The sequence below is a fragment of the Erinaceus europaeus genome, chromosome 11 (assembly GCF_950295315.1).
Source record: "Erinaceus europaeus chromosome 11, mEriEur2.1, whole genome shotgun sequence".
NCBI classification, from domain to species: domain Eukaryota; kingdom Metazoa; phylum Chordata; class Mammalia; order Eulipotyphla; family Erinaceidae; genus Erinaceus; species Erinaceus europaeus.
The window spans coordinates 115828433-115854622 of NC_080172.1; the positions used below are offsets into that span (position 1 = coordinate 115828433).

Genomic DNA, 26190 nt, shown 5'->3' on the forward strand with positions numbered 1-26190 from the left:
TCAGCCCTGCTCTAGCCTACGTATTGCCAGGAATAGAAACTGGGGCATCAGGCACCCAAGTCCTATACACACTTGAGGGTTTATAGCCAGGAAGATGGGTCAAAGGTCTTAGAAGAAAATACTCTTTTTTGTCAAGGGACATTTTCTTATGAGGTGGGGGCTGGGAGTCTTATCTTGCAGATATGTAAGGGTCCAGATCTAATCTGGAAACTCCAGACTGATTAAGACCACACTTTTGTGAGAGGTTAAAGTTACAAATTAGATTATGTATTAAGTCTCCGTGGAACTTGGATTTAAAATAAAAACATTATTTCATAGGAGATGGTTTCATGGGATACACACCCCAGGGCGTGGATGTAGCACTGGGGATCAAACTGCAAGCCAGTGGCAGTAAACCGTGCATTCTGCTAGCTAAGCTCGTTCCTCAGCTTTTTTTTTTTTCTTTTAATTGGGTAGTTTGAATATTTACTGGGTACTCAGAGTAAGTACCAAGCTTTCTCACATTAAGTAGGCACTTTTTTTTTTTAACCAGAGCACTAGCTGAGCGGTGCTGGGGGTTGAACTTGGGAGCCTCAGGCCCAAGAGTCTGTTTGCATAACCTTTATGCTATCTCTCCCACCCCCAATTGTGACTCCCATTTTAGTCATGGGAAAATGCAGGGACAGAGAGAAGGAATCTGCCCAGGTTTGTCAAAGCAGGAACCAGGTTCCCTGCCTGGCCCCTAGCCCCCTAGGCCCCTAGCCCGTGGCTGCTCAGTGCTGGAACCCTGACCTCCCTGCTGTGAGGACCACCACTACTTTCTGCCATCGTCACATCCTCTGGACCAAGTAAAACAAACAGGTTTTAATTTTTTTGTTTTGTTAGTAAATCAGAATAACATTTATTCATTCTTAAGTTTTATTTTACATGCAGTATTTATGGAAAAATCAAGAACTCTGAAGGAACTCAAAGTAGCCATATTATCATGTGCAGCTTTGAGCTGGCTAGCAATCACGTTCAGCCTGGCGGGACGGTCACACCGAAGCCTTCTTCTCCTTGTAGGTGGCCATCATTTTCTTGATTTCAGCAATCGCTTTGCCTGGATTCAGCCCCTGGAAAAAGGAGAAGAGATTCAGTAGTAAATGGTGGGTTTAACACAACACAAACCAAACCCTCTATGGCCTGGGGGGCTGGGCTAGGAGCTCTCTCCTCTCTCCTGCAGACATCAGACATCACACTGGTGACTGGTAGAGCACAGACTCGCGTGCACAGTGACTGAGCTCCCAATTCCGGGCACTGCATAGGCTAGAGTGATGCCCTGGTTCTCTCTCTGTCTCTCATAAACAAGTAACACAGAAATGTCTCTTTGGATAGTAGGTGTGGTCATCTCAGTGGCAGACGTCCCTGCCCCACTGAATTTCTGTTGGCTTGGCTCACTGTAGCAGGCCGGCAAGCAAGTGTGTGCGTGTGTGTGTGTGTGTGTGTGAGACAAAGTCCTGTTCTCTGAAAACCCAGATATCCAGGAAGGAGCCTCCATCCATGAATACGGCCAGGGCCAGCACTAGTCAGATGTCTATAGACCTTCTCGCATTCCCATCAGCCTCTCAAAGCCCTCAGAGGCCTAAGCAAGGAACAACTCCCTGCGGGCCCCTCTGTAAGCACGGTCTGGTCTGAGTGAGCAGTAGCACTGGTGTCGGCTGGTTTGGTCCTGAGGCTGGAACCAGAGGCCCACTCACACAGCCACTGGACAGACGGCAGCCTCACGGCAGCGAGAAAGCGGGCCAGCCAGTCCTGCTGCCTGACAGCATCAGACGGGGCTGAGGGTAGTGGAGGCTCTCCTCTGTTTAGGACCACGTGAACCCTGAAATCAAGGTGTATGAAAGAAAGAAAAACAAAGGCAGAAAGGGAGAGGAAAGATGTTCTTCAGAGTGACGGGGAGTGACCTTCACTAGACTTAGGGTCTTTCCGGTGAGGGGAGAAGGCAGACAGCGGAGAAGCGCGTGTTCAGGGAGGGTACACCGAGACTGCCGGCAGGACCAGGAGACAGTTCGGCGGAGCACAGGACCTGCCTGCCTGAGGCCCCGGCTGGATCCCGGGCACACACATGCCAGAGCTGAGGGCTCTCCACTCTCTCATCAAACACTGGATCGGGAAGTAGGAGGCCAGGGGCACGCGTCGCGCCCGCCCTCAGCCTGAGTGAGCAGCGCACCTTAGGGCAGGTCCTGGTGCAGTTCATGATGGTGTGACAGCGGTACAGGGAGAACGGGTCCTGCAGCTTGGACAGGCGCTCCTCTGTGAAGTCGTCCCTGGAGTCGATCATCCAGCGGTAGGCCTGGGGAAGCCGGGGAGCGATTAGCTGAGCTGTCGACCTAACCGGCCGGCCAGTCAGCCCTGGAAGTGCGGGAGAGAGGACTCGGTCTCAGCCCGCGGGCCTCCAGGCCTCACCGAGATTCTCGCCATCTTCTAAGGACCTGTTCCCAAACACCTTAGCTCCTTTGGATGAACCGTTCCTGCAACCTCTGCCCGGTGCTTACTGCAACACCACCCGGCACGCCTTCTGATCACTTCACAGTGGCCATGGGCTTCCCCCCATTCACGAGTCAGCGGAGACGGACCGGGTCACAGGACTCCTTATCTCGTTTTCACACCATCTCTCGGACTTGGGTGATTAACAGACCTCTCTCTAGATAAGTATTTGCGCCCCTTACTGACTGTCTAAACTGCCCCCTCAGACTCGTGACTACTGGGCCCGCTCCAGCAGCGGTGCAGGGGGCCTTCTACACTGCCCGGCGACTCCACACACTTTGTACAGTCAGCTGTGAAGGGACTTCCTTATCTAATCACTTTACTTTCTGAACAGGTGTGTGTGTGTGTGTGTGTGTGTGTAAGAACGAGAGGAGATCAGAGCCCTGCTCCTTCATCTGAGGAGGCATCTGGGATCAGGCCCAGGGCCTCACACATGTGAGGCGAATGCTCTCCCACTGAGCTGCGTCTCGGGCCTCCGTATTTAAGCTTTAACAGGGCCAGGAGTGAATACTGCTAAGTGGTCATAGAACCACTTCTCTTTTTGTGGGGAAATAAGAAATGAGATTTCTTTTTTTTTTTAGTTGCTTAAGAGTTTGTGAAAAGCACTGACCACAAATCTAGAGTGTGGGCTTTCTGGGGATCAGGACAGCGGCTCTTTGTAGTGGCTGCATGAGGCGAAGGGCAGTGGAGGTCGTCCTTGTGTTTAAAGGACGCAGTTGAACTCAGAACCTCAGGCCTTCCCTACGCTGGAAACAACCTTTAGCCTTATACTAGCAACTGCCTATTGAAGGAAAATTTCTTTCCTCCTCACATTAAAATACCTGTGCGAAGGATGAATGTGGGATGATCTCACGCACAGGCAGAAGTTGAACAAGATCAGAAGAGAAAACACTAAGCAGAACCTGAACTGGAGCTGATGTGTTGCATCAAAGTCAAAGACTCTGGGGTGGGTGGGTGGCTGGGGGGAGTACAGGTCCTGGAACAGGATGACAGAGGACCTAGTGGGGGTTGTGTTGTTATGGGGAAACCTGAGAAATGTTATGCATGTACAAACTACTGCATTTACTGTGGAACGTCAATCCCCAATAAATGAAAAAAAAAAGACATCTCAATAAAACTTTAAATCAAGTAAAGAAAAATTAACTTAAAAAAATTTTTTTTGCATTAACTTTATTTATTTATTGGATAGAGACAGCCAGAAATTGAGAGGGAAGTGGGTGACAGGGAAGGAGACAGAGAGACACCTGTAGCCCTGCTTCACCACCTGAGCTTTGCCCCTGCAGCTGTGGCCAAGGGCTCGAATCCAGGTGCCTGTGCACTGTAACATGTGCACGCAACCATGTGCACCACCACATGGCCCCTAGAATGAACTGTTAAAAGAAGAACTATTTAAGCGCATGTGGCACGGAGCGCAAGGACCGGCATAAGGATCCCGGTTTGAGCCCCCGGCTCCCCACCTGCAGGGGAGTCGCTTCACGGCCGGTGAAGCAAGTCTGCAGGTGTGTGTATGTGTATAGATGATCTGTGGGACTATGTGATAGCCTGGTAGATCTTAGGGGAGCTCTCCCATCCTTGGATGGAGGTCTGGATAGACACCCCGCTGGTAAGTCTCTCTGGTCACAGAGGTGAGCCAAGAGGGAAAAAGTCTCCCAGACTAAGCTTGCCTTGTTTTCCTCCAGGGTTATTGCTGTGCACCATGAATCCACCGCTCCTGGAGGCCATTTTCCCCCCTTTTGTTGCCCTTGTTGTTGTAGCCTCGTTGTGGTTATTATTATTGCCATTGTTGATGTTGTTCGTTGTTGGATAGGAAAGAGAGAAATGGAGAGAGGAGGGGAAGACAGAGAGGGGGAGAGAAAGACAGACACCTGCAGACCTGCTCCACCGCCTGTGAAGCGACTCCCCTGCAGGTGGGGAGCTGGGGGCTTGAACTGGGATCCTTACACCAGTCCCTGCGCTTTGCACCACATGCGCTTAACCCACTGCGTCACCACCGCCCGACACCCTGATGTCAATTTGCTTATCTTCTCTCTATCTTGCCTTAACTGGTTCAACCCCTCTCCTCCCCTCTAACGCCTTTGGGTAATTAAATGCCTGCATCAGGAGACTGTCTTGACCTTTATGTATCTGCATCAATTCTTGTCATACCAGTCCCCTACCATAGGGGCAAGCTGACCTTTAAGAAACCTGTAATTTCTGACATATTTGAATAATGTTCTTTGTTTAGTTTTCTATTTAACTCATGTCCACCAATTAATAAACGAAACCTGAGATCTGAGACCTGAGATCCAAGCACGCTGCAGGTCTCCCCGGTGTCTTTACTTCGTGTTGTCCCTTGCGTGAGCAAGAAAGAACTGGTCTGTTACCTTTCTCCTGGAGATCACCCCACCAGAGACCCCGCCAATGATCTACTTATTAGACAGAGAGAGAGGGAGAGAGAGAGAGGGAGGGAGAGGGAGGGAGGGAGAGGGGGAGAGAGAGGGAGGGAGGGAGAGGGGGAGAGAGAGGGAGGGAGAGAGAGAGGGGGGAAGGGAGAGAGGGGGAGAGAGAGAGAGGGAGGGAGGGAGAGGGAGGGAGAGAGAGAGGGGAGAGAGAGAGGGGAGAGAGAGGGAGGGAGAGGGAAGAGAGAGAGGGAGAGGGAGAGAGGGAGGGAGAGAGAGGGAGGGAGAGAGAGGGGGGGAGGGAGAGAGGGGGAGAGAGAGAGAGGGAGAGAGAGGGGGGAGAGAGAGGGAGGGAGAGGGAGAGAGAGGGAGGGAGAGAGAGGGGGAGAGAGAGGGAGGGAGAGGGAGAGAGAGAGGGAGAGAGAGGGAGGGAGAGAGAGAGGGAGAGAGAGAGGGAGAGGGAGAGGGAGAGAGAGGAGGAGGGAGAGAGGGGGAGGGAGGGAGAGAGGGAGGGAGAGAGAGGGAGGGAGAGGGGGGAGAGGGAGGAAGAGGGAGGGAGGGAGAGAGAAAGAGAGAGAGAGAGAGGGAGAGGGAGAGAGATATGCAGAGCATCACCCTGACGCATGCTATGCCAGAGACCGAGTTCAGATCTCATGCCTGACAGTCTGGTGCTTTATTCACTGTGCCACCACCTTCGGGCGGCCCCCTTAGATTTCTACAGGTTGAGTTTCAGTTTCTCTTGAAGCGACTGAGGAGTTTCTCACCTGCATGAGAACCGCAGGGCCCAAATACTTGTCTCCGTTCCACCAGTAGCTTGGGCAGCTGGTGCTGCAGCAGGCGCAGAGGATGCACTCGTACAGCCCGTCCTGTGTGGGGAGAAGGGCGGCCAGGAGCAAGGCCATTGGGACCCCGGCCACGCGGAAGTGGAACGCAACATCGAAGGAAAGTAACGGTGGCCGGCCACAGAGGGCATCTCTGTGTGATGCAATTGTTAAAACAGAACCAAAAACCACTCCTCTGCATTTTCCAATTATCTAGAACAGACTGTGCCTTTTAAAATCGTGAGAAAAGGTTTCACTAGCCATCTTAGTCTTAGGAAGTAAAAGACGTTTGGTGTCTGACTGAGTCAACTAGCGACCGTGCGGCAAACCTGCTCCTGCTCCGGGGGCCTTCCTCCAGTGACCGCACGCCAGGAAGGTGTTTACTAGCTTGCCTGCGCGAGCGGTGAGGCCACAAGCTGGGCAGAGGCGCCCGTGACTGTCAGTCTCCCTGGGAGCTTGAACCCGGCGGCGGGGCGGGGTGCGCAGCTGTCTTGAGAACAAAAGGCTCTTGGAAGAAGAGGAGCTGGGTGTTGACTGCCTGAGGTCACTGGGCTGGCCCTCAGCGTCTCCAGGACGGCAGAGCGGGGCGTTCTGACTAGGACCCTCTCCTCTCTGTGATGGGAAGGAGGAAAGGAGTCACGTGCTCAGTTTCCCAGCCCGCGGTGAAGGCACTTCTCAGATGTGCTCCGGGCACTAAACAGCACAGGGCTGCACTTAGAAACTTTTTATGGGAGTCGGGTGGTAGCACAGCGGGTTAAGCGCAGGTGGCGCAAAGCACAAGGACCGGTGTAAGGATCCCGGTTCGAGCCCTCGGCTCCCCACCTGCAGGGAAGTCGCTTCACAGGCGGTGAAGCAGGTCTGCAGGTGTCTGTCTTTCTCTCCCCCTCTCTGTCGTCCCCTCCTCTCTCCATTTCTCCGTCCTATCCAACAATGACGACATCAATAACAACAATAACTACAAGGGCAACAAAAGGGAATAAAAATTAAAAAACAAAACAAAACCTTTTTATGACACCACATCCAGCCAGAGACCCCAGAGCACCGCTCAGCTCTGGCACAGGTGGCGGTGGGGACTGAACCACAGACTTCAGAGCCTCAGGCATCAAAGTCATTCGTGTAAGCATTACGCTCGCGACCCGGCCCCACTACAAACACGGTAACAGCCTGCCCCACTAGGCTGCCTAGGCACCAGCTCCCCAGTCCACTCTGGGCCCTCCATGGTTCATGCTAGCCAGCTGGCCCTGAGAGATGGACGACCCATTTCTGGACGGGGTTCCCTTTGGGACACAGCGAATGGTCTGCACCTCAAGGCCCGAGCCCAGGCAGACCGGCGAGCACCTGTGCAGTGACATCTCTCTCTCAAGTCCAGACCCGGGACGGGCCCGCTCACCAGTTTCTCACGGTCTTGTATGGACTGCAGATACTGCTGCTTGCCTTCCTGGGACTCATCCTTCTTCTTCAGGTAAGGCTCGATGGATTTGTACTGGGCATAGAAGTTGCTCAGATCCTGAGGCGAAGAGGAAGGAGAGAAAGGGTCAGTCAGGGCTCCTCCGCACTCCTCCGCTCTGACGCCATGGCTGCACAACGCCGACTTTGCGCCCCTTTCTTCTCCTTTACCAGAAATCTGTGCGAACATCACGGAAGGAAAACTGCCCCTCTCCGGCCCGTGCTGACTGTGGTCAGAAAGCTGCCCCTTCACCCGCGTGAGAAGCTTTCTAGCCCCGCCGCCCGTCTTCCCGCCGGAATGCCCGGTCGACGGAGGTGATCAGCTGCGGGCTGAGGGCTGAAGCGGAACACACCGGGGCTGCTGCCCTTCCACCTGGCATTTTCCACAGCAGTTCTCCCCTTGTTTTTTATTATTGTTATCATTGCTGCCACTGTTGTTAGACAGGACACAGAGGAGGGGAAGACAGAGAGGGGGAGAGAAAGACAGACACCTGCAGACCTGCTTCACCACTTGTGAGGCGACCCCCCTGCAGGTGGGGAGCCGGGGACTCGAACCGGGATCCTTGCGCCGGTCCTTGCGCTATGCGCCACCTGCGCTTAACCCGCTGTGTTGCCGCCCGGCCCCCGGAATCCTTTGTAGTCCAGGTCAGATTCTTTACTTCTGGGGCCGTTCCAAGTCTAAAATCCAGTGCCCCGTTATTCCAGAATGATCCTCTGCGAATGAGCTGGCAGGCGACACGCTAGGCGTGTTTGTCTTCCGCCACTCAGATCCCTCAAGTAAACCCGAGGCAGGAGGGAGCCCGGGCTACAACACGCGGCTGTAGCAGCCCCCCGCCCCCAGCAGACGGCCCCCGGCGCAGAGACTCACAGGGACAAGGTCCTTTATGACATACATATGCGGCAGAGGGTAGATCTTGGAGACCTTGTTGAGGTTGGTGTCGATCCTTCGAGTGCAAGCTAGGGTGTTGCCTCCGTTGATGTTCATTGCACAAGAGCCACAGATACCTGGGAGAGAAAACCCGGTTACCATTTCCCTGCCCAGAGACAGAGAGAGTAACGGGGCTGCGGAGTGTGTGGGGGAGAGAGAGAGAGTGCACTGCTCAGCTCTGGCTTAAGGTGGTGTTGGTGATCGAATCTGGGACGCCGGCACACAAACTGGTTGTCCACCAGGCTGACCTATTTCCCCAGCAGTTATTAACTTTAAAAATATTGACTTATGGGGGTCGGGCGGTAGCGCAGCGGGTTAAGCGCAGATGAAGCAAAGCGCAGATGAAGCAAAGCGCAAGGACTGGTGTAAGGATCCTGGTTCGCGCCCCCGGCTCCCCACCTGCAGGGGAGTAGCTTCACAGGCGGTGAAGCAGGTCTGCAGGTGTCTGTCTTTCTCTCCCCCCGTCTTCCCCTCCTCTCTCCATTTCTCTCTGTCCTATCCAACAATGAAGACATCCATAACAACAATAATTACTACAACAATAAAACAAGGGCAACAAAATGGGAATAAATAAATAAATAAATTTAAAAAATATCCGACTTATTTACATCAGGAAAGACAGAGAACCGGAGTGTCCAGTGTGACTTCTGTCACATCTGAGCGTCTCCGGAGCGAGTCTCTAGCTGTCACGCGCCCTAGTGTGGGAAGGCAACCCACGGCCATCCAAGTGAGGAGCCGCTCTGCCGCTGCCCAGGTCACGTGGCACAGGAGCAAGTGTCGGCGGAGGGTTTCCAGCTTGTCTTCCTGCTCTTTACCTGTGTTGTCACCGGGAGCTGAAGGGCGCACACGTGTGGGTACGCATGCGTGTGGGTACGCATGCGCGCGCGCGCGCACACACACACACACACACACACACACACACACACACACGGTCTGCCCACCGGACAAGTGTGCAGAAGCACCAGTGTAAACTCCCTACTGCTCTACCATAAGAAATGAACTCAGAGGGGCGGCGGGTGGTGGTGGTGGTGGTGCACACCTGGCTGAGTGCACGTTAAAATGCTCAAGGACCCGGGTTCAAGCCCCCTGGTCCCTATCTGCAGGGGGAAATCTTTGCGAGTGGTGAAGCAGGGCTGCAGGTGTCTGTCTCTTCCCTCCCCTATCTCCTCCTTCTCCCTCGGTTTCTGGCTATCTCTACACGATAATAAATAAAAAATTAAAACAAACCAACAAACGCAGCAGTGCGGAAGAGGGCTGGGCGCATGAAGCCAGTGCCTGCAGCCCGCAGACTGCGGCCGCCAGATGCAAGTAACCAGGTAACAAAGGTCCCGGGAAACCTGGACTGACTGATGCTCAAGCTTCTGGCTCATCTGGCAAAGAGGAGAGTAAGGGATCGGGGAGATAGTGTAACGGTTATGCAAAAGGCCTTTTTGGGTCAACACCGGGATTTCATCACTCCAGGATGATTCCCCCCACCCCAAGTCGATTTTTCCTTATTTTATGTAAAATTTTAAAAAATATTTATTCCCTTTTGTTGCCCTTGTTATTTTATTGTTGTTATTGATGTCGTTATTGTTAGATAGGACAGAGAGAAATGGAGAGAGGAGGGGAAGACAGGGAGAGAGAAAGACAGACACCTGCAGACCTGCTTCACCACCTGTGAAGCGACGTCCCTGCAGGTGGGGAGCTGGAGGCTGGAACCGGGATCCTTATGGCGGTCCTTGCGCTTTGCGCCACCAGCGCTTAACCTGCTGTGGTACCGCCGGACTCCCTCCTCATTTTATTTTATCTTTATAGAGCCAGACAGAAATGGAGAGGGAAGGGGACAGAGAGGCAGAGAGGTCTTTACAGCCCTGCTTGTGAAGCTTCCCTCCCTGCAGGCGAGGATCGGGGGCTGGAACACTGGTACACTCCACCGGGTATATACTACTTTCCTGACTCAGCAGAGAGGGAGGGAGAAGGGGGAGAAAGAGAAAGAGAAAGAGAAAGCCACGGCACTGAAGCTTCCGCCAACGTGCTGTGGGCTGGGCCTGACCTTGGGTTACACGCACGGCAAAGCGGTGTACTGTTCAGTGAGCTCGCCTGCTGGCCAGCAAAAAAAGCCTGTCATGTCTGAGGCCCCAGATTCAATCCTCAGCACCACAGTCCAGAGCTGAACAGTGATCGCATGAGTGCTCTGGCAAAAACAAACCAAAACCCGGGAGTCGGGCTGTAGCGCAGCGGGTTAAGCGCAGGTGGCGCAAAGCACAAGGACAGGCATAAGGATCCCGGTTCGAACCCCGGCTCCCCACCTGCAGGGGAGTCGCTTCACAGGCGGTGAAGCAGGTCTGCAGGTGTCTATCTTTCTCTCCTCCTCTCTGTCTTCCCCTCCTCTCTCCATTTCTCTCTGTCCTATCCAACAATGACGACAACAACAATAACTACAACAATAAAACAAGGGCAACAAAAGGGAATAAATAAAATAAATATAAAAAACAAAACAAAACAAAAAAACCCCCAAAACCCAAAGGGGAAAAAAGGGCTGACCAGACAGTTCAGCAGGACAGCGAGCCCGCCCCGCCCCGCCCCGCCCCGTGCCCAGCCCAGGTTCCAGCCCCGCCCACTGCGCTGAAGGATGCTTCGGAGCCCCGGCGTCTCTTCCTCCTTCCCTGTCTGTTATCTGACGGGCAGCCTGGAGTGGTGATGCCATGGCAACAACAGCTAAAACAAAATAAAACGGCCAGCCAGGAAGGGGAGCAATGGAGAAAGCGTGGACTCTCTTTCAAACAATCAGGTTAGTGAGAAAGACAGAGACCGCAGAGCCCCGCTCCTTTCTGGCTGATGGTGGTGCTGGGAGTTGAACCCGAGACTCCAGAGCCTCAGGTAGGAGGCTTTGTGCACAGCCATTATGCTGCATCCCCGCCACCCCCCTCGCCATCCTCAAGTGTGGACTCTCAAACACGAGGTCCCAAGTTCAATCCTTGGCATCATGCGTGTCAGAGTGACACTCTGCTTCTCTCTCATTACCAAACAAGCAAATCTTGAAGAAGGAAAGAGGAGAGAGGAGGTGTGCTGCCCGGCACGGGGACCTTGCTGCGAGCTGCAGCTGCCCTCGGGGATGCTTCTCTATTTGCTTCGACCAGCTTGGGCCTCTTTCAGGAACCACAACAAAACCGTCTGACCCAACAGGAAGGAGGTGCTGACCTTCTCTACACGATCGTCGGAAAGTCAAGGTAGAGTCAACTTCATTCTTAATTTTGATTAAAGCATCCAACACCATAGGACCACACCTGACAAAGCAAAACCAAGACAAAGCCTTAGTTGTAGACGTGAAGTTGATTGTCGTCTTCTTCAGCTGTTAGAACATGAGCCAACACGTCCACATACAGTAGCTGCTCTTCATCCGATGTTCTGAGATTATATTCAGAATTCTTTCTTTTTAAAAATTATTTATTTATTAGACAGCCAGAAATCGAGGGGGGGGGGAGAGAGAGAGAGAGAGACACCGACCTGCAGCCCTACTTAACCACTTGCAAAGCTTTCCTCTTGCAGGTGGGGACCAGGGACTCGAACCTGGATCCTTGCACATTGCAACGTGTGCTCAACCATGTGCGCCACCACTTGGCCCCTATTCAGGATTTTTTCCACTTTTATTTCTTACACACTCTCAAAAGGATTGCGCTCTGATATTCCACTACCTATACGCTTCTGGAAAACTACAGCAGAAAATATTTAGGTTAGAAAACAACTTCTCTATACTGACAATTTGAATGTTTTTCTTCTGAAGTTCTCTGTGGATCTCCCCCAAATGGTTTGTTTCAAAAAATGTATCCATTTATCTGTTTTCACGAGTGACAGAGAGTGAAGACTAAACAGAGAGCACACACACCGATCAGCAGGGCAGCCCGGCGCCCGGGCGGTGGCGTACCGGTTAAGTGCACGTGCTGCCGTGTGCAAGGACCTGGGTTCGAGCCCCTGCTCCCCGCCTGCGTGTGCGCGCGGGGGGAGGGGGTGTGCTGCTTCACAAGTGAAGTAGGTCTATAGATGTCTCTCTTTCCCTCTCTATCTCGTCTTCCCTTCTCCTATTTAATAATAATAAAAAAAATAGTGAAAAAAAGAAGAATCAGAGCACCAATCACTCAGCCTTGGCACCTGGGCTCTCTGGTGCCCGGGGCATGAAAGTCTGCTGCTCCACTGGCACTACCGCCAGAGCCCCAGTGTGGGTCATTCTGACATCTAAACTAAACCCTTGTCCTGTCCTGTCACCACTCCAGGAGAGTTCCCTATGCTGATCGTTACTATAGAGCACACGGATGCAGACACGTAAAATGAACATAAAAAATTCTCTAAGATGATCAACTTTTTTTTTTCCTTCACTAGGGCACTGCTCAGCTCTGGCTTATGGTGGTGCAGGGGGACTGAACCTGGGACTGTGGAGCCTCAGGCAAGAGATTCTCTTTAAATAACAATTATGCCATCCCCCCCCCCCCCAAGATCAACTCTGAACCCTTTCAAGGAAGTGAAAAGCGTGTTTTAACTACTCAGATCGACAGCTCCCGGTCCTGTGCGTCTGATGAGCACACACTATGTGCGCCCGTGTTTGCCGCCGCACATCCTGGAAGTCACGCCTCGCTTCTCACAGTGGTACTCACTTGTTCAAATCAAGCTCATACGTCTGCATCCGAGGTTTGTCCCCAGTCTTGTCGGGGTCCCAGCGGTAGATGGCAAACTTCTTGATACGAGGAGCTGTGGCCGCAGCTGTCTGGGCTCCTCGGCAGGCCTGAAAGAAAGTCCACACAGAAACATACTGGAAAAGCAGCACAGACCTCTCTTCAGCTGGCGCTGTCTTGTCGGCCACAGCACTGGGTTCCCACCCGGACGTCGCCTTCGGCCCTGCTGGGAAAGGCAGCTCTCCAGCAAGCACCGGACACTAGCTCGTGTCCTGTCTGTGCCTCGGTGCTTCGAGCAGAGATATGGTTTCAGTGCTGCTGCCGCTGAGGCTGACGGGTAGGAGGCATGGAAGCGGACGGACGGTGTGCAGGGGCCGGGGGGGTAGGGCAGAGGGGTGTCCGGTTCTTTCTCTCTCCTACCATTTATCATGAATGAATAAAATCTTTAAAAAAAAAAAAAAAGCAAAGCAACGAACTCTAGAGGGTACTTGGATGCTGGTAAGGTGCTGGGTCTCTTGGAGGTGAGCCACAGACAAGCATCGGGCCCACTCTGTGCCTGCACCCACAGCCTTTGCTCTGCCGTCCTGCTGTGGTGGCTCCCTTGAGTTTAGCTTCTGTCCCGCCATTCCTCTGTGCTTTGGCCCGGGGAATTCATTCCCCTTGGCCCTCACTGTGTGTAGCTTTCTTTCTTTTTAATATTTTATTTATTCATGAGAAAGCCAGGAGGAAAGGACCAGACATCCCTCTGGTACATGTGATGCCAGGGATTGAACTCAGGACCTCATGCTTGAGAGTCCAACGCTTGAGTCACTGTGCCACCTCCCAGACCACTAGGTTTCTTTCTAAATTATCTTTTCATTTATTTACTGGGTAGAGACAGCCAGAAATCGAGAGGGAAGGGGTGATAGGGAGAGAGACAGAGAGACACCTGCAGCCCTGCTTCACCACTCGCACAGCTTTCCCCCTGCAGGTGGGGACTGGGGGCTTGAGCCCAGGTCCTTGCGCACTGTAACAGGTGTGCTCACCAGTGCGCCACCACCCGGCCTGTGTGTAGGTTTCTAAGAGCGTTTAGGTCCAGGCTGTCACCACTCTGAGCTTTTTCAGACAGAAAAAGAGACAAGAGAGAAAGAGATCATGGCACGGGAAGCCCTCCACCTCCCCTGCAGTTGCGTGTGTGACAAAGACGGCTGTCTTTCCTGCCAGGAGTTCCATTTCAAAGCTACGGAAAACGAGGCTCAGTGATGAACTTGGGGTTCCAAACTAGGTGAGTGGAAGAGCCGGGCTGGGAGCCTCGGTCCGTCGGTGGCACTCTGGAGCCACAGACGAACATCCCACTAGCTGCGCCCAGGTCTCTCAGTGACGGAGCTGTCCTCTCTGTTCACGCAACTTGTTCGGGCCGTGTCTAGGAAACACTTCTCCCTGGAAGCAGCCAGCCGGCCGGAGTTCCTATTTCCCTGCTGTAAGGAATGACTACGGAGGGTGCTGTAAGGGCTCATGCGGGAGGACTGGGTTTAACTCCCACAATTATGGGGGCTGGCAAACCTCAAATCTCGCCGGCAGGCAGGCCGGAGACCCGAAAGTCAGTGAGAGCACTCTGGTTGGGTCTCTGATAAAACAGGGAAGTTTCCAGTGTAACTGTAGCTCCGAGGCGTGTAGGCACGAGCTGGGAGAATGGGTGTTCCCGCTCCTAGTCTCCCGGGACGATCGCTTATGTTCGGGGGAGGGTTAGCCTGCTTTTCCTACCGATTATGCTCACCTGCACGAAGGACAATCGGGGTCACTCCGTGTACTGATGGAAGTTCACAGCGCCCTCACAGAAACAAATACCCAGGAGAGCCTGACTACTACTCTGAACGCCTTGTGGACTAGTCAACACAGAACCAACCGTCACAGCAACCACAGCAGGAGGAGGGGAGCTGACATCTCCCGGCATGCCCTGGCTGGGTCTTGCACACAGCTGTTCAATGTCTGCTTAGCAAAGACTGAAGAAAAACCCGGTAACGGGGGCCAGGCTGGTTAAGTGCACACATTACGTTGAGCAAGGACCCGGGTTCAAGCCCCCCCCCCGTCCCCACCAGCGGGGGGAAAGTTTCACAAGTGGTGAAATAGGGCTGCAGGTGTCTGTCTCTTTCCTTCTCTATCCGCCCCCCCCCAATTTCTCTCTGCCTCTAATACATAAAAAATAAACAAAACCTAAGTAAGAGTAATGCAAAACTGTGGTTTATTTTAAATGCGCCTTGAAAGGCTAAACAGTGCGACAGACATGATTCCATAAACAAAATAAAAGCCTCCTTCTGGATCTAGCGCGCCTAGTCCCTGAGTATGCAGATGACGTGAGCACCACTTAGCCCTACTAAGCTCCCGCAAGCCTTTCGGCAAGTAGAAGATAAACCCTCAATCTACATGTCGACAAACTCAAGGCCATGTTACGGGCCAGCTCGTTCTCTGAACTACAAAGAATAGAAAGGTGTTTCTACTTCCTGGACATACATAGTGTCCAAAATTAGGTAGAGCTGAAAATATAAATACTGGTTTTCAGAATGAAATAAGAACGGGAAAGTGGGGCTGGTGAGAAAGCTTATTTCGTATCATCACCAAGCTGGCCAGGGTATTTTTCTTTCTTTTTTAAATTTCTTACCAGAGCACTGCTCAGCTCTGGTTTATGGTGATGCAGGGGACTGCACCTGGGACTTTGGAGAGAGTCCAGGCACGAGAGTCTCTGCATCACCACTATGGTCTCTACCCCCCCACCCCCCAGGTGACTATCTCCCACTAAGGTTCTTTCTGTTTGTAGAGCGAGAAGTGGACCTGACTGGTGCCACCTTGTGGTGCTCGAGAGGAAGTGGAGCAAGTACAGAGAAACTTGAAAACACTAGCGCCCTCTGCTAGCTTAGTACCCCATTTTTGTGAGGTACTAAGGAGGGCGGGCATGTTCACACACGTTGCTATGAAGTAAGAAGCCACATGCACTCTCTCGCCGACATACAGCAAGGTCTCACAGCCAGGACATCAAGTGACGCAGCAGAGAACACTGCCGCCTCCCTGACCCCCAGAGCTGCCCCTCCTGCTCCCCCTACTCTCCAGCCAGAGGCAATCACCAGTTTGTTTACATTTCTAAAATTCGGTCATTTCAAGAAAATCTCCATGTAATCACCTGGTAGCAGCCCTGTGGGGTTAGCTTTTAAAATCTTTCGTTTATTCACTGATCTACTTACTAGAGCTCTGCTCAGTTTGGATTTAAGGTGGTGTGCTGGGGACTGAACCTGGGAACTTGGAGCCTCAAGCTTGAAAGGCCTGTATAACCACTGTGCTATCTCCCCAGCTTAAAAATTAAAAAAACAAACAAACAACCATTTACTTACTGAATACAGTTAGAGATCATCAGGGAGGGGGTGATAGAGAGGGAGAGAGACAGAGAGACACCTGCAGCCCTGCTTCACCACTCACAAAGCTATCCACCTATAGGTGGGGACTAGGGGCTTGAACCCTGGTCCTTGTGCACTATAACATGTGTGCTCAACCAGGTGTGCCCCCACCTGGCGCTCCCCCCGCATCTGCTCATTAAAGAATTGTCCAGAAGTGTCTCTGGGGGCTTTTCTAGGCCTGGGGATCAAGGGCAAGGTGACAGACACTCGCGACCTCACGGTGACGGAGCTTACAGTGACTGGAACAGAGACACACAAACCCTCTGGTCCACTGTGTGCCTATGAGTGTGACAGGAAAAAGCGGTGGCAGGTGGGTGTCGGGGTCCTGGCCAGTGACTCTAGAGGGAGTGGCTGAGGGAGATTCCACTCAACAGCTACCAGCCGTGCAAAGACTGACACAAGGGCAGGGAGACCTCTACCTACCACCTCTCTCAGATCTGTGTCACCAGGCAGGGGACATAGTGACTGTGAGGCGGCGACAAGGCAGCTGGGGTAGCAGAGTATGGATTCAACGACAGGAACAGGAATAGGAATAGGGCAGAAACTCAGCAAACTGGCGGGAGAGCCACTGCGTCTCGCACAGATTTCTGCCTTTAGGCTGGACAGACAGGAAAACTCCTGGAGGCTTCTGTAGAGGTGTGACAAGTTAGAGCGGCCTGTCTTTGACACTCTATCCTGCCAAAGTGGGGACAGAACCCAGGGCCTCACGTGTGTAAAGCACAAACTATCGTGAGTAACCTTCTCGGCTCCCAGAATTAAGTTTTGAAAGGATCGTTTGGTTTCTGTTCTGAGAGTCAGCTGTGCTGGTGCAAATGTAAAAGCACAAAGTAATGGCCACAGTCGGTGAGGAGAGGGGGACTGCCTGAACCAGGCTGGCTGCTAGAGGGGCAGGGAGCAGCTAGAGTAGGGAGAAGCCAGAGGGATAGGGAGCAGCCAGAGGGATAGGGAGCAGCCAGAGGGATAGGAAGCTGCTAGAGGGACAGGGAGCAGGTAGAGGGACAGGGAGCAGGTAGAGGGACAGGGAGCAGGTAGAGGGACAGGGAGCAGGTAGAGGGATAGGGAGCAGGTAGAGTAGGGAGCAGCCAGAGGGACAGGAAGCAGCTAGAGGGATAGGGAGCAGATAGAGTAGGGAGAAGCCAGAGGGATAGGGAGCAGGTAGAGGGATAGGGAGCAGCTAGAGTAGGGAGCAGCCAGAGGGATAAGGAGCAGGTAGAGGGATAGGGAGCAGCCAAAGGGATAGGAAGCAGCTAGAGGGATAGGGAGCAGGTAGAGTAGGGAGAAGCCAGAGGGATAGGGAGCAGCTAGAGGGATAGGGAGCAGGTAGAGGGATAGGGAGCATCTAGAGGGATAGGGAGCAGGTAGAGGGATAGGGAGCATCTAGAGGGACAGGGAGCAGCTAGAGTAGGGAGCAGGTAGAGGGATAGGGAGCAGGTAGAGGGATAAGGAGCAGGGAGAGGGAGAGGGAGCAGCCAGTGGGATAGGGAGCAGGTAGAGGGATAGGGAGAAGCCAGAGGGATAGAGAACATCTAGAGGCAGAGGGTGAAGCCAGAGGGATAGGGAGCATCTAGAGGGACAGGGAGCAGGTAGAGAGATAGGGAGCATCTAGAGGGATAGGGAGCATCTAGAGGGATAGGGAGCATCTAGAGGGATAGGGAGCATCTAGAGGGACAGGGAGCAGGTAGAGGGATAGGGAGCAGGTAGAGGGATAGGGAGCAGGTAGAGGGACAGGGAGCAGGTAGAGGGACAGGGAGCAGGGAGAGGGACAGGGAGCATCTAGAGGGATAGGGAGCTTCTAGAGGGACAGGGAGCAGGTAGAGGGATAGGGAGCAGGTAGAGGGACAGGGAGCAGGGAGAGGGACAGGGAGCAGGCGGGACTCTGCACACTGGACTCAGCATGGGACTCAGCATGTGGGACTCTGCACACTGGACTCAGCACGTGGGACTCTATACACTGGACTCACACTGGAATCAGCATGTGGGACTCTGCATGCTGGACTCTGCACACTGGACTCAGCACGTGGGACTCTGCACACTGGACTCAGCACGCGGGACTCTGCACAGTGGACTCAGCACGCCGGACTCACACTGGACTCAGCACGTGGGACTCTATACACTGGACTCTGCACACTGGACTCATCACGCAGGACTCAGCACGTGGGACTCTGCACACTGGACTCTGCACGCTGGACTCTGCACACTGGACTCAGCACGCGGGACTCTGCACACTGGACTCCGCAGGCGGGACTCACACTGGACTCAGCACGCGGGACTCTGCACACGGGACTCAGCATGGGACTCTGCACACTGGACTCAGCACGTGGGACTCTGCACACTGGACTTAGCATGCAGGACTCTGCACACTGGACTTAGCATGCAGGACTCTGCACACTGGACTGCACGTGGGACTCTGCACGCGGGACTCTGAACATTGGACTCAGCACGCAGGACTCTGCACACTGGACTCAGCATGCGAGACTCTGCACACTGGACTCAGCACACCGGACTCACACTGGACTCAGTACGTGGGACTCTGCACTCTGGACTCAGCACGCGGGACTCTGCACACTGGACTCAGCATGGGACTCTGCACACTGGACTCAGCATGGGACTCTGCACATTGGACTCAGCACGTGGGACTCAGCACACTGGACTCTGCACGCTGGACTCAGCACGTGGGACTCTGCACACTGGACTCAGCAGGCGGGACTCTGCACACTGGACTCAGCATGGGACTCAGCACATGGGACTCTGCACACTGGACTCAGCAGGCGGGACTCTGCACACTGGACTCTGCACACGGGACTCAGCACGGGACTTTGCACACTGGACTCAGCACATGGGACTCTGCACACTGGACTCAGCATGCAGGACTCTGCACGCTGGACTGCACGTGGGACTCTGCACACTGGACTCAGCACGCGGGACTCTGAACACTGGACTCAGCTCGCAGAACTCTGCATACTGGACTCAGCACGCGGGACTCTGCACACTGGACAGCACGCGGGACTCTGCACACTGGACTCAGCACGCGGGACTCTGCACACTGGACTCAGCACGCAGGACTCTGCACACTGGACTCAGCACGCGGGACTCTGCACACTGGACTCAGAACGCGGACTCTGCACACGGGACTCAGCACGTGGAGCTCCACAGCTGGTCTCGGGACAGGGAACTGAGCTCTAGGCGGCCCTCGCTGGACAGTCACGACTAAGCTGCTAGCTCGCTCAGCAGCTGTCATCTAGAAGGAGCCGGGATGCGAGGCCAACGTCACCCCTGAGCGGCTGGAGCGGCAGGCAGCCCTTCCCCGCTCCCTCTATCCAGAGACCGCCAGTGGCTCCGCATGTTCCCAGCCAGCCTCCCGCCAGCAGCCAGGGTGAGGTTCAGGCCACGACAGAGTCTCCATGAAGGAAGAGAGGAGTCACTGCCCCTGCGTGACCACCGCGGGCCCAGACTACGTCTCCTCGGGTCAAAGAACTGGATTCAGATTCTGTGTCTGCCATTTCTTGGTAGTACTTTGAGGAAGTTAAAAAATAAGTAAGTAAATACAATTCCTTCTAGCACATCAGGATTCGCTCGCCCGTGGTGCTCCGGCTTCTTTGCTCCCCCGTCTCTCAGACATACATCCTTCACAGCTCTGTGTGGAATTGTACCCCTCTTATCCTATGGTCTTGTCAACATTTCCATTTTATAAATAAATAAAAAATTGTTTTAAAAAAAAATCTTGTGGTCTGGGAGGTGGCACAGTGATAAAGCTTTGGGCTCTCAAGCATGAGGTCTTGAGTTCGATCCCTGGCAGCACATGTGCCAGAGTGATGTCTGGTTCTTTCTCTTTCCTCCTACCTTTCTCATGAATAAATAAATAAAATCTTAAAAAAAAAAAACTTAACTGGAGGCCAGGTGGCGGCATACCTGGTTACGTGCACACACGACATTGCGCAAGGCCCCAGGTTCAAGCCCCTGGTCTCCACCTGCAGGGGAGACGCTTCAGGGCTGCCGGTGTCTGTCTCTCTCCTCCTCTTCCTTCTCTTTCAATTTCCCTATAAATGTTAAAATAATATATAGATTTTAAAAATATTAAAATTATCTTTTCTCTCTGGAGGTGGAAGAGGACTACTGGTTGCTTTCACGCCTATGTGAGAAAAAAAATATATATATATAACCAAGGTAAATAAACTTGTCAGAGAAAAACAAAGTACACACACTGTTTCTAGACTGTTGTGAAAACTCCAGTGGTTTTCAGAGGGAAGGGGAGAAGCCACAGCGACCCTTCACAAATAGAGGTGTGAAACTATATACCCCTGAAACGGTTTATTATGCAAATCTATATTAAAGTCATTGACAGCGATAAATAAAAAGTTATTTCTGGGGACTCAAGTGCTAAGATATCTTTTGATTTTTTTTTTTTTAAAAGATCTTTTTTATTGGATAGAGACAGCCAGATATTGAGAGGGAAGGAGGAGACAGAGAGGAGAGAGACAGACAGACACCCGCAGCCCTGCTTCACCACTCGCAAAGCTTTCCCCCTGCAGCTGGGGACCTGGGGCTTGAACCCCAGTCCTGGTGCACCGCAATGTGTGTGCTTAACCGGGTGCGCCACCCCCTGGTGCCCTACAATCTTTAAAAAGGGTCATGGTTCCGAGGGATATGGCGGAGTCCAGTCCTGTCCCTTATGTCCGTGAGGGCTGTCTGTCCTCCTGGCCCCGCTCAGCACGTCCCACTGCCAAGCACAGTCACCCGACAGTGAGTGACACAAGGAGAACCCGCCACGCCCGGTGCCCGTGGGACCCTTGCCCCCCCGGCTCGTGAGGCTGGCACCGGGCGTCCTTCACAGACTCGGGCTGAGATGCTGAACCCCTGCAGCCCCCCAAGGTCGGAAAGGCCCGGAGCTGGGGGTGGGGGGGGGAGCAATTGCCTTCCATTCCTCCTTCAACAATTCACTGCTTTTTTTTTTTTTTAAACTAACTCTGACTCCTTTAAAAAAAATTTTTTTTTTTTTGCCTCCAGGGTTATTGCTGGGGCTTCGGACGAACCCACAGCTCCTGGAGGCTGTTTTTTCCCTTTTGTCGCCCTTGTTTTATCGTTGTTGTGGTTATTATTATTACTGTTGTTACTGATGTCGTCGTGGTTGGCTAGGACAGAGAGAAATGGAGAGAGGAGGGGAAGACAGAGAGGGGGGAGAGAAAGACAGACACCTGCAGACCCGCTTCACCACCTGGGAAGCGACTCCCCTGCAGGTGGGGAGCCGGGGGGCTCGAACCCGGGATCCCTGCGCACTGCACCGCGTGCTCCACCAGCCGTGCCGCGGCCTGGCCCCGAGATTCTGATTTATTTACTTGTCTTTCCAAAATATTTATTTCTGGGGTGGTGTTGTTACATGGGAAAGTGGGGGATGTTACGCACGTACAAACGATTGCACTTGCTGCTGCTGAATGCAAAACATTAATTTCCCCAATCAAGAAATAAACTTAAAAAAAAATATTGACTTGTTCCCTTTTGCTGCCCTTGTTGCTTCTTCTTTTTTTTTTTTTTTCAACTTGAATTTATTTAATAATCCACATCTTTCAGTGTTCCCAACATTTTCTACAAATACGAAAAGTGAATGCATCTCTGCAGGTGTGCAGTTTATTTCTTTTCTCTGGCAAGAAGATTGTAATCACTCTTGCTATCAGCTCAGTTGGTCTCTCACTTCATCGGGAATGTGTGCTGCCGACTTTAGAAAGGGAAACATATGTTGGCTAAAGCGTGGATGCTGAGGTAATTTTGGCCTCCACCCTATTATCCACTGCTTTACTGTCTAATAACGAAAGTCAGTGGCTATGTCTGTCTATAGGGTATAACCTAGGAACAGCTACCGTGGTGGCTTAAGATACCCACCACTAAAGTTATTCTGTTTAGTTTAATAGAGTTCTTAGTAAAGTCCTCGTCTAGGGTCCAGGTTTGTGCTCCGGAGCCATATGGGAGGTGCTATGATATTGGAGGAAGCTCTGGTGCCATTCTCTCTCTCTCTCAAAAAAAAAAAAATAATAACAATAATAATAATAGCCTGGAGCAGTGAAGTCACTCGTGTGTGAGACCCTGGTTCAAAAGAAAAAGAAGCGAAAGTCCTGCTAAAATGCCGATACTGTGGCCAGTCGGTGGCTCATCACAGCGAGCGCACATGGCACAGGGCACAAGGACCCAGGTGTGAGCCCCTAGTCCCCACCTGCAGGGGGAAATCTTTGCAAGTGCTGAAGCAGTGTCTCAACTGTCTCTCTCTCTCCCTTCCCTCGTCGCTTCTTACTGGCTTCTTACTGGGTACAGACGGAGAAACAGAGAGGGGGGAGAGACAGACGGACCCCGCAGCCCCGCTCCGCCGCTCGCGGAGCTTCCCCCCTGCGCGTGGGGGCGGGGTGGGCGAGCGGGGCTCGAACCCGGGTCCCCGCGCCCGCTGCCGGGGGCGCCAGGTGTGCGCGCCGCCCCCCGCCCTTCCCGGGCTCCGGGCTCCGGGCTCCGGGCTCCGGGGGGGGGGGGGTGCCGGGGCTCGACCCCGCGAAGGCTGCAAGGGCTCGGGCTGCGCTCACCGGCCCTGACCCGCCGGGTCCCGCTTCTTCCCGGGGCGGCGGCCCGGAGCACGGCGAGGAGGGAGCACGGTCCGCCCGCCGTCCCGCCGTCTCCCGCTCCGGCCCGGCGCTCACCTGAACGCAGGCTCCCCCGACGGTCGCGGCCGGGAAGCGGCGCCTCAAGGAGACGCCGACCGCGGCCGCCATCTTGGACTCTGACGCTCCTCTCCCAGGCGCTGACGTCACACGCCGGCGCCGTCCCGGGGAGTTGACGTGGCCGGAGGACGCGCTCTAGCCGCCCGAGGGCATGCGAGGTGGGGCGGCGGAGGGAAGGCGGAGCTCGCCCGTCTGAGCGTGCGCAGTAGCGGGCGAACATGCGTGCGCATGCTCCATAGGGTTCGCCAGGTCCTTAAGGTGACCTTCACAGAGGGAGGGGGCGTGTCCTAGAAGGGGTGGGGCTTAGGGTACAGGGGGCGGGGCTTCCGAGACCAGGTGATTTCAACTCCCTTTTCCTGAACACCTGTCACTCAGCTCAGAGGCCTAGTGCCCTTTGTCAGAGGCAGTCCAGGTGTCGGCACTGAGAGCCCTGTGTCATAAGAAACTTCCCACCCTACTAGGGAAAGAGAGAGGCAGACTGGGAGTATGGACCGACCAGCCAACGCCCATGTTCAGCGGGGAAGCAATTACAGAAGCCAGACCTTCTACCTTCTGCAACCCACAATGACCCTGGGTCCATGCTCCCAGAGGGATAGAGAATGGGAAAGCTATCGGGGGAGGGGGTGGGATATGGAGATTGGGCGGTGGGAATTGTGTGGGGTTGTACCCCTCCTACCCTATGGTTTTGTTAATTAATCCTTTCTTAAATAAAAAAAAAAAATATATATATATATATAAAAAAAATAAATAAATAAACTTCCCGTAGGTGAATGAAGAAGAGGTGACTGAAAGATGGAAGCATGCCATTCATTCATTCATTCATTCATGCGGAACACCGTGCTCCAGGGAGTGAGCCAGCAAGCCAGGCGCAGCCACTGTTCTCACCAAATAGCTCTCTAGCAGGCAGCTCTGTGTTTATTTTATTTTATTTTATTTTATTTTATTTTATTTTATTTTATTTTATTTTATTTTTTTAACCAGAGCACTGTTCAGCTCTGGCTTATGGTGGTGCAGGGGATTGAACCTGGGACTTTGGAGCCTCAGGCATGAGAGTCTGTTTGCATAACCGTTATGCTATCTCCCCTCCGCCCAGCTCTGGGTTTTGAAGTCAGAATCCTAAAGGAAGTCAGCCCTTGGTGGCTTAGCCTTGAACTGTCAGACACGGTCTCTTTTTGTTTGTTTGTTTGTTTCTCCACCAGAGTCTCGCTCAAGCTCTGGCTGATGGTGGTACTGGGGACTGAACCTGGGACTTCAGAGCCTCATGCATGAAAAGTCTTTTGCATAAACCTTATGCTGTTTCTCCAGCCCAGACACCAAATCTTGAAGACTTACTGTTGATACATGCCCGATATTATGATTTATCATTCCACTAACGCCCACAACCATCTGTCAAGTGTGTGTGTGTGTATATGTACACTTTGTCTCCACCGTAGTCATCTCAGCTGTTCCTTTTATTTTTAAAAACTTTTTGTTAATATTTATTCCCTTTTGTTGCCCTTGTTATTTTTTTATTGTTGTTGTAGTTATTATTGTTGTTAATTGATGTCTTCGTTGTTGTTGGATAGGACAGAGAGAAATAAAATGGAGAGAGGAGGGGAAGACAGAGCGGGGGAGAGAAAGACAGACACCTGCAGACCTGCTTCACCGCCTGGGAAGCGACTCCCCTGCAGGTGGGAGCTGGGGGCTCGAACCAGGATCCTTATTCCGGTCCTTGCTCTTAGCGCCACAACCTTGAGTTAGTTTCATTCACACGTGGGGTCTAAACAGCTATAACAAAGAAACTTACACATTATAATAATAGTGACAAAGTTGAGTCTTAGATTCTCTGACGATTATGCTGGTTACTGGGGAACAGGTAGGCGGAGTGGGAATGGTGGTGGCTAGAGGATTCTCTTTTGTGCAGTTGTCCTAGAACTTTGCTAATGGGTGTGGTGAGTCATTTAATTAATTAGTTAATTAATTAACTATTACCACCAGGGTTATCTCTGGGGCTTGGTGCCAGTACTACAAATCCACCACTCTCAGTGGCTGTTTTTCTTTTCTTTTTTTTTCCTTCTTCCTCTCCCTTTATTTGATAGGACAGAGAGAAAATGAGAGGGGGGCGGAGAGAGAGACAGAAAGTTATACACTTACAGACCTGCTCTACTTCTTGTGAAACTTTCCCTCTCCAGGTGGGGTTTGGGGCTTGAAGCTGGGTCCTTGACCGTGGTAGCAGGTCAGAAATTGTCTAACATCGTAGACCAGTGTTAAATTTAAGGGGAACACCATAGAAAGCAAATGATCAATAATAACAATAAAGACTGTGATTTACATGCCTGCCTCACTGGGAGGTCTTGGTCTAATGTGGTGACCGGCTGAAGTCACCTTGGACTTTTACCAGAGCTAGCCCAGCACTGGATTAAGAATTTTCTTTAAAAAATTACTCATAAAATGGTAATATTGACAGGACCACAGGGTAAGAGGGGTACAATTCCACACAATCCCCCACCCCTAGAACTCCGTATCCCATCCCCTTCCTTAAAAGCTTCCCTATTCTTTATCCCTCTGGGAGCATGGATCCAGGGATTACCTTTTTTTTAAAAAAAATTTATTTATTTCCTTTTTGTCGCACTTGTTTTTATTGTTCTTGTAGTTATTATTGTTGTTGTTGTTGGGTAGGACAGAGAGAAATGGAGAGAGGAGGGGAAGACAGAGAGGGGGAGAGACAGACAGACACCTGCAGACCTGCTTCACCGCCTGTGAAGCGACTCCCCTGCAGGTGGGGAGCTGGGGGGCTCCAACTGGGATCCTCATGCCGGTCCTTGTGCTTTGCGCTACCGCCCGACTGCTGGATTAGACTTTTTAAAGTATGCCCCAGGGGAACCAGCTGGATGAGTCATGGGCAAACTCACTTTCCTTCCATCTCCTCTTGGTTGAATTGCCTTCAGAGAGGAAAGAAGTATATACTTTCTTCCCAAAGAACACAATTTTTGGAAACGTGGTTCTCTAGTCATTTTATCAGGATTCTTTTCAACTTATTTTGTATTATTCTATTCTGTTTTTGTTTTAAGGACAGATAACTCTCCTAGAGAAACCACTATCCTTTAACTTTGTCCAGGTCACCTTGGAAAAAGCGGTCTGATGCCAACAGAAGTGAGATCCTGATTTATGGAGGGGCTCTTGGTGCCAGTGGGCCACACAGCCTGCGGTTACATCATTCCCCGGCTTCGTGGGGATTTGGGAAGCTCAAGGTTATGCAGGAACAAATGCCTGGGCCGCCGCACCTCCGCCTGAACCTTAAGATTCCACAACGACACAGCTACAGTGGGACCAGAGGCTTCATAGCGTGTGCCTGACAAGCCTT

The 26190-nt window shown here is 52.6% G+C and overlaps 2 protein-coding genes across 2 annotated transcripts in view; both read right to left on the reverse strand.

Moving 5' to 3' along the window:
- The window catches only part of ATP13A2 (ATPase cation transporting 13A2), a 387527-nt gene that overhangs the window by 57646 nt on the left and 303691 nt on the right, over nt 1-26190 (reverse strand). The gene's annotated exons all lie outside the window — the stretch shown is intronic.
- Nucleotides 842-22953, reverse strand: SDHB (succinate dehydrogenase complex iron sulfur subunit B). Its single transcript, XM_007523717.3, has 8 exons — nt 22827-22953; nt 12710-12837; nt 11262-11347; nt 8019-8155; nt 7095-7211; nt 5648-5749; nt 2189-2311; nt 842-1091 (listed from the first exon to the last, which is right to left on the reverse strand). The coding sequence occupies exons 1-8, from the start codon at nt 22896-22898 to the stop codon at nt 1014-1016; spliced, it is 843 nt and encodes a 280-aa protein (XP_007523779.2). The 5' UTR covers nt 22899-22953; the 3' UTR covers nt 842-1013.

Coding starts and splice junctions, on each gene's coding strand:
- SDHB (XM_007523717.3), bottom strand. CDS start 22,898: ATGGCGGCCGCGGTCGGCGTCTCCTTGAGGCGCCGCTTCCCGGCCGCG. Junction 12,838..22,826: donor TCGGGGGAGCCTGCGTTCAG/GTGAGCGCCGGG, acceptor ACTTTCTTTCAG/GCCTGCCGAGGAGCCCAGAC. Junction 11,348..12,709: donor TATGAGCTTGATTTGAACAA/GTGAGTACCACT, acceptor TTGCTTTGTCAG/GTGTGGTCCTATGGTGTTGG.